The sequence below is a fragment of the Alligator sinensis genome, unplaced genomic scaffold (assembly GCF_000455745.1).
Source record: "Alligator sinensis unplaced genomic scaffold, ASM45574v1 scaffold1245_1, whole genome shotgun sequence".
Taxonomy (NCBI): Eukaryota; Metazoa; Chordata; order Crocodylia; family Alligatoridae; genus Alligator; species Alligator sinensis.
The window spans coordinates 174,483-184,957 of record NW_005843077.1 but is presented as its reverse complement, the minus strand read 5'-3'; the positions used below and the strand labels follow the sequence as shown (position 1 = coordinate 184,957).

At 44.9% G+C, this 10,475-nt stretch overlaps 1 protein-coding gene across 1 annotated transcript in view; it reads right to left on the bottom strand.

The window, feature by feature from the left end:
• Positions 1 to 9,749, bottom strand: part of LOC102371942 (oxidized low-density lipoprotein receptor 1-like) — a 12,877-nt gene extending 3,128 nt beyond the window's left edge. The window contains exons 1-2 of the mRNA XM_025193611.1: positions 9,681 to 9,749; positions 3,329 to 3,427 (exon numbers count right to left, since the gene is read on the bottom strand). Of these exons, the coding sequence (XP_025049396.1) occupies positions 3,329 to 3,427; positions 9,681 to 9,747 (166 nt within the window). The 5' untranslated portion in view covers positions 9,748 to 9,749. The remainder of the gene's footprint in view (positions 1 to 3,328; positions 3,428 to 9,680) is intronic.
• Positions 9,750 to 10,475: the final 726 nt, after the last annotated feature.

The following is a 10,475-nucleotide window of genomic DNA, read 5'->3' as shown; positions in this document are numbered from 1 at the left end:
TGCAGAAAAAACTCTTGTATTTTTCTCTCCCATGAATGACGCGTGTCTGCAGAGGCTGGGGGGCAGCAACGCTCGCAAGTAGTGGTGTTGGCGGTGGGGGCGTATCAGCGGCAAGAAGGGAGCTCCCACAGGTGGCCGCAGCGGTGTTGGTGGTGAAGGGGGTGTGGGTGGTGAGCTCCAACCACCTGCAGGCACCGCCAGCAGCATTGGTGGCACTTTTCTCAGGGGCTGCACCGCCAATCTCAGGGGGTGCACGTGCACCTGTGTGCACCCCCTACACATCGCCAATGCATGCAGCCCTGATGTACTCTAGGCATCTGTCCACAGACCCTAGCCTCCATGGCGTCAAACGTGCACATTGCTGCTTTTCCCCATGCTGCCCCTAATTCTGTGGAGGCACTTCCCATAAACAGCCATAAGGTCGTGTCATTTTTCTTTTTTCAAATCCTCCTTAGTACAATCATCTATAATGTTTCTTTGACAGGGCCAGGCCCCAGAGGTGGCTATGATGCCCCTGCATGGCTGCCTACTCCTACCCTAGTCCAGCCTCTCGGGGTACCCTCCCTTTCCTCTTGCCTGCCACCCCTTGATGGAACCATTTTTTTGTAAAAAGGGAGGCTGCCCCACAGTCCCAGAGTTGACTGTAGCCTATTTTTGGCCAGCAGGTTCCTCTTGCATGAAGCTGACCCCAGTCCAGCTTTTCTAGCCCTATGTGGGACCCCCCTGGCCCTATCAATGTCTCCTGGCACCAGCTGCCTTAAGGGCTGTTCATGGCTTCTTTCCATCCCTACATCTGTGTTCCTGCTTCACCTGTCAACTACTGAATCCTACTATCACTCAAAGCCCCTGGTCCTGGCAAGGCTCTTTTCTTCCTGGTCTGGCTTCTGCCTGTCCCAAGCTTCAGCTTCTTTCCAGGCTTCAGCCCTTCTTGGATTAACACTAGTCTAGCTTTCTCCCTACTGGGCCTCTTGCCCCATATGGCTACTTTGCCTACATCCCAGCCTTCAGACCTCTGGCAATCAATTCTGCCAATCATTCTGACTCACACTGTCTCATTGGTTTTGGTATATCGAAGAGCCTATAAGATTAAGCATGTGTTGAGTTTCACACTTTGAATTAAGCAAGAGATGGGCTCAAGCCCGAGAGGCAATTATAAGCAGCCTATAAGTAAATAACTAAAGTTTTGGATCAATGTTTTGAGAAGTAATAGTTAAAAGATTAATTGGTGTGTTGGGTATCTCTGTAGGGACTGTAGTGTAATTGGCAGCCTGTGTTATGTATGTCTTTGTTCCTCAGTTTCTAGAAGATAGGGAGGGCAGAAGGATAGATGTAGCTTTCTCAGTGTGACCATGATGAGGAAAAAAGGTAGGAAAGTGAAAAAAAGGGACATGAAATTATCCCTTCAAAAACCTTTTCTAACACCTCCCAGGACTGTGGAAGAACTGGTTTAGCCTGGTTCTTGAGGGTCATAGTAGGAAAATACAGTTGATGGACCAGTCAGAAGATCTTAGTTATACTTAACAGCCTAACTATGTCTGACTGATTAGAGGGAAAATGAAAGGGAAGGCAGGAAGCTGCAGAAAGGACCTGCTTGTTCTATGATGCAATCTTCCCAACATCCATGCTTCTTCAGGCAGGGCACAGATGGGGGTGCATGCTCACAGTGATGGACAACCAGATAGACACCAGTAGACATGTGTTTCTAGTGCTTTGGAAGTAAGAAAGACAAGGTCAGGTGCACAATCTTGACTTCTGCTTCTTATCAGTGGCCACTGAACCAACACCTGGAATCCAGGGGTTGCTATACACATGCAGGGAGCCTGCTTCGATGTGCTGTAATTCAAGCTCAACGGAGCAGGATCGAGTAATTGAGTCTGCTGTAGTGTGGAAATTACTGCGCTCCAGCAGCCTCCAGTGTCACATGTATCAGTGTCCCTGAAAAATGGCAGTGGGGAGCTTCAAATTAAAGCTCATTTGACCAGTTTTAGTTCAAAGCGCCAATCGTACATTTTTCACTGTGGGGATGCTGATAGAGCTCTCGGAGCTGCACTAATTAAAGCACCCCCTACACCTCCCAGAGCACATGTATTAATGCCCCAGGTGACTGCATCTCAGGTGGCAATGGGTTGTAAAGGTATTTTTCACAGTACTGCAGACAATAAATTATGAACAACAAATGAGAGATGTTACTGTCCACAAACAGATGAATGGCATGACAGTGTTCTTTGCACAACTGCCACAGGTTTCCTCTGAAAACAAAAAGTACAAGGGAGACATCCTGAGGCTTGGTTGATGGGTAAGTCCCTGGCAGATACTGGAAGTCACAATGAAAACATGTTTTTCAAAAATGTATATGGAACTTTCTGAGCTGAGGCTCCGGATCTGTGTGGGAATAAGTTTGTCCTCTATTGATACAAAACCGGATGCCTTTATGTCCTCTATTTTTCTCTTGAAGAGAGGGCATAAAGGCGTCGGGTTTCATATGAAGAGAGGACAGAGTACAGAGTAGCAGAAAACTGGAATGCCCCCTATGATGGCCACCCTACCTGGCTTTCTCGTATGACCTGGGTACCTGCCAGGCTGCCTTCTGCAGGCCTTCTCTTCTGAAAGCACCTCTCCCTGCTGCCTGCAGGGCCATACCAACTGCCTGGTCTCAGGCACTGGCTTTATGTTCCTCCAAAGACCCACTTCTTTCTGTCAGGTGGCTCCCCAGCCCTCGCATGGGGGTTTCCGTTTTGGGCCTGATGACCAGCCTGCCTTTCCCTTCTGCAACTTAGCTCAGCTGCTTGTGGCTTCCTGCTTCTGAGCTGCTTGTTAGAGTTAATAGCCTATGTCTGATTGACTAGAGGGAAAATGAGAGAGAAGACAGGAAGCCATAGAAAGGACCTGCTGGTCATATGGTGCAATCTTCCCCGCATCCATCCTTCCGCAGCTGGGGCACAGATGGGGACGTGTGCTCACTGTGATGGACAACAAGATAGGTACCAGTAGACATGTGTATCTAGTGCTTTGGGGTTGAGCAAGATCAGGTGCACAGGATTTTCTCCTGCCTGAACCAACACCTGGAATCCAGGTGACTGCATCTCAGGTGGCCATAGGTTGTAAAGGTAATGTTCACACAGTTCTGCAGACAGTAAGTTATGAACAGCAAATGAGAGCTGTTACTTTCCACAAAGGGGTGAATGACAGTGCAGTGTATCCAGGGAGATGACAGTGTCTTCCCTGATACATTGACACGCTTAATCCAAAAGACAGTTTTAGAATAGCCTCTTCTGTATTTCAGTTCATGTTCAGGTCACGTGTCATCACATTCCTGGCAAATACTCACATAAGCTAATCAAGACACTCAGAGCTACTAGCAAACCGAGGCAGAGGACTCCCAGAACCACTGCAATGAGCCTCCATGGCAAAGGTGGATGAGAAGGTTCTATCAGAAATGAGAGAGAGAGAAAACAAACACAGATATGGCTTGGACATGCTGCCCCTTCGGTAGTCTTGGATCTGAATGGAGTTCCCAGCTATGCCCTTCTGCCAAACCCTTAGCTCACCCACCTGCACCTGAGGCCTGTCCAATAATTGTGGTTATTTTTCTCAACAGTACTGAATGTTCTCAACAAGGCACAATTATTCTGATAGCCTTTCAGGACACTGGGTCAAACACTCAACCTCATGGCTGCAAGTCAGGCCTGACATGTTATTTTCTACCTTTCACTTCACCCAGTACGGTCCCCAGACAGGTCCCCAGAACTAGGTATTTGATTTGATTTCATGCCAAATCAAAGATCATACTGGATCCTGAACTATGATGCTTAACCTGAGGGAGGAGCTGTAACTTGAAAACCTTGCTGAAAGGAAATGAGGAGCCAGCATGTCTCACACAGCACTATAACTTTGCGGTCTTTGCTTGTAGGTGTTTGCTTCTTTTGTGACCTGGAAAGAAGTGTGTGAAATTTCAGATGGCAGTATGTCACTTCTTCTTTCCTGGTTTCTGAAGGGTTATAAGGACAGAAAGACTGGTCTATGATGTGATCACCAGGGGAAGAGAAAACATGTTGTAAGACCAGGGAAGAACCACTGGGTGCCTGTAGATGTGTGGGGATGCTATTCTGATGCTCTGTAAATTCCATCTGCATCAGAGCAGACTTGATTAATCTGGTCTGGTGGAGCATGCTATTTAGTACGTTCCAGCAGCCTCTGCATCTCATGTATTCAACACCCCTGCACTTTAAAATGGGTGTGAGGGCCACTTCAATTAAAACTCATTGAATGAGCTTTAGTTAAGTACCCCCACCACCATTTTGAAGAATGGGACATCGAATACACAGGACACTGTGGGCACTTTAGTTAAAGCAGCTGTCATAGCCACTGTCATTAAAGCTCCCCCCACCCCCTCAGAGCATATGTAAATATACCCATTATGGTCAGGTAGTCAGGCCTCCTGTATAAAGCAACACAGACCATGAAACTCCTGGCATAATTCCTGTGTGAAGACCCACAAATTGCTGTTGACCTAGAGCCTTCCTTTTAGAAAGATATCTCATCCTGATTTAAGATTCAAAATGGTAAAGGATATACCATATTAAATTTGTTCGTCCAATTTTTTCTACTCCCTTTTTTAATTGTATTTCAGTTAACCAGTTAGGAAGCAATTACTGTACCGCACCTTTTAGGTGGCTGGTTCTGAATTTTTGAGGCAATAGTTCCCACCAATAGTGGGCAGTTAGCTCAAAGCTGGGACAGACATAGGCAGAGTAATGTCAAAAAGAATACAGATTCTTGAAAGCTGAAGCCTGCTTTCAGATAACTCATGAACAGGAAACATTGTCATTGAGTAGTATCTTGTGATGTGAAAAGGCCCATTGATGACAACAGCCCACTAGTGGAATAAAGCACCACTTACTATGAGTAAGGGAATCAGAATCTGACCTTCAATAAAGCTTTTCCCTACCAGATTGACCAGGGGAGGACTCAGGAGATATCCAGTTTAGTGAGAAGTGTGCAGAAACTGCCCAAGCATGTCAGAACATCAGCATAATATGCATCTGGAGTGCGGGGGAATGAATGAACAGGAATGACATAGCTGAGTAGTGACTTCAGTGTTTGTGATCCCTGTTTTCTGATATCTGCAAGCAGTTTATATGAAAACCATTACAAACATGTATTTTAATGAACTTGTATGTAATTAGAAGTCATGTCAGCCCCAGCTTAGATTGGTGTGTTGAATGGTGGGGTACATTCAGCTGCCATCACCAACCTTGCTCTGCAGTGAAGGGGCTATAGCCTTCAAAAGGAGGGTCCTAGACTTTTAGAAAGAAGAATATATTACCTCATAACCAAAATATGACAGACTGGGGCTCTGGAGGTATCATGGCACCTCTTTCTTGGGATACTGTATGTGTCTGTGTTTCACAGGGACAACACTGACAGGATTGTCTCACCCAAGAAGTCAGGCAGCTGCTCTGGAAAGGTCACCTCAAGAAAACAGCATCTTAGAGCTGATTAGAGCTTCACAATCAACAGGAGCCATGTGACAGAATAGCCAGCCCAGCAGTCTAGTGGAAATTCTCATTTATTTCTCGCTGGCATGTGGTCTCACATGGCAGTGCCCACAAGCTAAACACTGTTAATTTACAGTTACCAAGGGACTCTTCTGTCCAGGCAGATGAGGATTCAACCTCAGTCCTACAATGCCTTCTTCATCCTATGTCTGGATGGTAGCAGTGCCAACCTGCATGGCAGGAAGCCACCAGCCCTCAGGAAGCACTAACTTCCATAGCAGGAGCTGGCATAATATTTCAGAGGCAGGGGCTGCTGCAAGCATTTGCACCCACCCCCACCCTGCCCACCCTGCCCTGCCCATAGAAAACCAGTACAAATGAATAGTTTTGGGTTTGAAGCCTGTCCCCGATGTGCTTGAAAAATGGCTTGAATGAGAATAGGGATCTCTTGAAATGAGGCCATGTGGCTAATAGCTTTGCTTCTTGGCACAAAGGCTGATGTAAGAGCTTTTAAAGAGCAGAACAGCTTGCCCAGATCTTCTCTGTACAATATTGGTGCCCCCTTGTGTGCATAAATACCACGGGAGTGCAGCTGGTGTGCTAGACTTATGGCTGCAATTTCGTTTCAACTGAAACTCAGAGCACCTATACATGTGCCCAATGCCTGCTCCAACACATTTGAATTAGAATGCATCATAGTAGACTCGATTAATCAAGTCTGTTGGATCATTCCAATAAGAACGCTCCGGCAGCCGCAGCCTCACATGTATTCAGCATCCACGCATCTCAAAATGGCAGCGGGGCGCTTTAATTAAAGTTTGCTGAATGAGCTATAGTTAAAGTGCCCCTGCTGCCATTTTAAAGTGCAGGATGCTGAATACATGAAATGCTGTGGGCATTTTAATTAGAGTGTCTCCCAAGAGCTGCTCTAATTAAAACACCTCTCCGCACCCCCACCCCACTTCCCCCCGCCAACCACTCTGGGGCACATGTAAAGATACCATCAACTCTGGAGCTTCTTTAAAACACACAGGATTTACCTTAACTGGCAAATTAACTTGTGGTTCAAAGCAAAATTGTTCCACATAAATGTAACTGCCTGGCTAATTACCTTAGGTGCCTGTACACAAATGCACAGAACCTGGGAAACAAGCAGGGATAATTGAAAGTCCTTGCACAATCATGAAACTATGATGTGATTAGAATAACAGAGACTTGGTGGGATAGCTCTCATGGCTGGAGCACTGTCATGATGGGTACAAACTGTTCAGGAAGGACAGGCAGGGGAGAAGAGGAGGAGGAGTTGTGCTGTATGTAAAAGAACTGTATGATTGCTGAGAGCTCCAGTATGAAACTGGAGACAGGCCTGTTGAAAGTATGTTAACAACAAAAGGAAGATCAGGGAAAGTGTGGGCCCCTTACTGAACAGGGGAGGCATCCTAATGACAAATGACAAGGAAAAGGCTGAAGTACTCAGTGCCTTTTACCTTGGTTTTCATAGTCAAGGTCAGCTCCCAGATTACTGCACTGGGCAGCACAGTTTGGGGAAAAGGTGCGCAGCCTTCAATGATGAAAGAACAGGTTAGGGACTATGTTGAAAATCTGGATTTATACAACTCCATGTGGCAGGATGCAATGCATCTGAGGGTGTTGTGGGAGCTGGTTGATGTAACTGCAGTTTCGCTGGCCATATTGAAAACTCATGGCAATCAGGGGAGATCCCAGGTGATTGGAAAAGGGCAAATACAGTGCCCATCTTTAAGAAAGAGAAGAAGAAGGATCCAGGAAACTACAGTCCAGTCAGCCTCACCTCAGTCCTCAGCAAAATCATGGAGCAGATTTTCAAAGAATCCATTTCTTATCACTTGGAGGAAAAGAAAGTGATTAGGAACAGCCAGCATGGATTCAGCAAGGGCAAGTCATGCATGACCAATATGAGTGCCTTCTATGATGAGATGACTGGCTTTGTGGATGCAGGAAAAGCAGTGGAAATGATACACCTTGACTTTAGCAAAGCTTTTGATATGGTCTCCCACAGCATTCTTGCAAGAAAGCTAAGGAATTATGGGTTGGATGAATGGACTGTAAGGTGGATAGAATCCTGGCTAGATGGTTGAGCTCAATGGGTAATAAGCAATGGCTTGATGTCTAGCTGGCAGCAAGTATCAAGTGGAGTTTCCCAGGGGTTGGTGCTGGGATCAGTTTTGTTCAATATCTTCATTAACGACCTGGAAGATGGGATGGATTGCACCCTCAGCAAGTTTGTGGATGACACCAACCTGTGGGGAGTACTTGATATGCTGGAGTGTAGCGCTAGGATTCAGTGTGACTTAGACAAATTGGAAAATTGGGCCAAAAGAAAACTCATGAGATTCAACAAGGACAAGTGCAAAATCTTGCATTTAGGACAGAAGAATCCCATGCATTACTAGAGGCTTGGGACCAACTGGCTAAGCATCAGCTCTGCAGTAAAGAACCTGGGGGGTACAGTGGACAATAGGCTGGATATGAGTCAACAGTGTGCCCTTGTTGGCAAGAAGGCTAACAGCATACTGGGCTGCATTAGTAAGAGTGTTGCCAGCAGACCGAGGGAAGTAATTATTTCCCGCTATTCTGCACTAGTGAGGCCACATCTGGAGTATTGCTGGAACAAACTAGTTGCGGATGGTCCCACTTTCAGCAGGGTGTTGAACCAGATGACCTCCTGAGGGCCTACGTTAATTTTCTATAACTATATTATTCTATTTTTATAATTGCTTTATGATTGATTTTTTATTGTATGATATATATTTTTATTCTATCATTCTTTTCCACATATTTGATGGCTTAGAAGACTTAGGTGCCCAAGTGATATCCTATTCCACATGGCTCAATCCCTGAAAAAACAGCCAGTACAAATTATTTGTGGGTGTTCCTCTTGGCTTTCTCCTGGCTTGGGAACCCTAATTCTTCATGGGAACTCCTGAGGGGACCAGGATTAGGCCCCCTCAAGCTGGGACAACTTCCTCAGTGCATCGAGAAGTTTGGGTAGCTCTGGGTTTCCTGGGCTTTCCCAACACAAAGCAAATAATTGTCTGTTGCTTAATAACAGCACAAATTAGTACCACCTTTGTCACAGACAGACATTTGGGGAATCTATGGTGAGTTAACAGGAATGGACATGTGTTTGCTTGGCCTTTGTGCTGCCAAAAAATGTTTATGCTGTCACAAAAGGGATGAAAGATTAATCTGAAGCAGAGGTTGTACAGATAGTTGCAGGGGATAAACAATGATAGTGAAGACTCTTGGAACCAAAGAACAGCTTTCTAGTACTCCAGAAGTGCCAGGAATACTCTTTAAAAATATGGAGCATGTTGTTTATGTCCTCCGAGAACTATTACAAGGTGCAATATGAAGAAGAAATTCAGAGAACATGTAACAAGCATGCCTGCCATCCCAAATCCTGTCTGCAACAGTGAAGTTTGTACTGGTATACAGAAAGGTGGAAAGACTAATTGCCAGGGAATAATCAGGATTGGATAAAAGTGCAGAAATGCCCTAATTTTCATGAAGTCAGCGGAAGCAGTGGGTGATCTGAAAATCACTGTGCAGGAGGAGAATTGGGGATGGATCTTAGCTTGCAATTAGTTGAATAATTTCAGATTTTGAAGTGGTTCAAATGAAAAAGGAAAAAATAAAAGACCTCTTTATGTTTAATATTAGACTCTACAATACATTCAATATCACCACAAAGTTATCAGAGCTTTCCTCTGATCAATAACTTAATGAAACTGAAGCCCAACTGTTAATGGTCTTTCTGCTAATGCATTTCCTTCTAAACTGTCAAATTACTACTTTCACAGTTCAGGTCTTAGAAGGTATGAGAACTGAGAATTTCTGGAAATCAGTTAACTTTGTTAAGTGACTAAAATTATATGCCACTTCTGAAAAGATTTGTCCTCAGAAACAAATGAACAACTACAAGTGCAAAACCCATATGCTAAAGGAAGTTTCTTGGATAAAAGAGGATAAGAATAATGTCATATATATGTACAAACACCTGCAAACATACACAAAGGTAATTCTTTCATTTTTGTTCCCATTTTTATTCTTCTATCTAAGGAATAAGCACAACAGATAAACAGTGTCTACAGCAATTGTCTTTTGTAAAAAGGAAAGCCTCTGGAGAGGCACTGGTGTTACCTTTGTTTCCATCTGTAGGTCCTAGGGCAGAAACAGATCCTGGATGAAAACTTGAAATGTTGTACATGCCTTGTCTGTGTACAGAGAAAGAGTTAGATGATGACATGTCACTGCCCAAATATATTGCCATGTAATGGGAAGCACCAGCCACGAAATGGAAAATTAATTGGGTAAAATCTTCAGTCTGAAACCGCACAGGAAGCTTTCAAGTTGCTAATCTGAAATGTGATGTCTCCATCCAGAACTGAACAACCCCAATTATATCTGATACATGAACATCAGAGCCCATTGTTGTTACTGTTTGGAAGCTGTTAAACCTATGTCACAAACAACAAAATCCAAAACTCAGCTATCGGCCAAGCAGTTTCTAAAACATGGTCACTCTACAAAGGCCACTGAAGTACAAGGAAAGGTTCACATTGACACAAGGGGTCTTGGAGATGTGGCCTAGGCTCACCTCCAGCAGTATCATGGGTAGAGCAAGCATTGCCCGCAACCCCACAACCTGCTTTAGAACTTCCACCAGTGTCAGCCTCCTGCAGCTACATGCACCTAGATTCTGGGAGGTGCTGCCCATGTGTGACATTGGGAATCCAGCCTTCTTCTTGTAGCCCCCTTACAATGCAAGAACCATGGTAAGAAACTGGGGTGAAGGTTTTATAGATGGTATCATTGGCTTGTGTACAGGGATTGACTATTTAATCTCCTGCATGTCTTAGTTCTGTGAACCTGAAAGAAAATATAGAGTCATTGGCTGCCTATACACATTGGGGGGGGGGGGGGGGCCTTACTTTT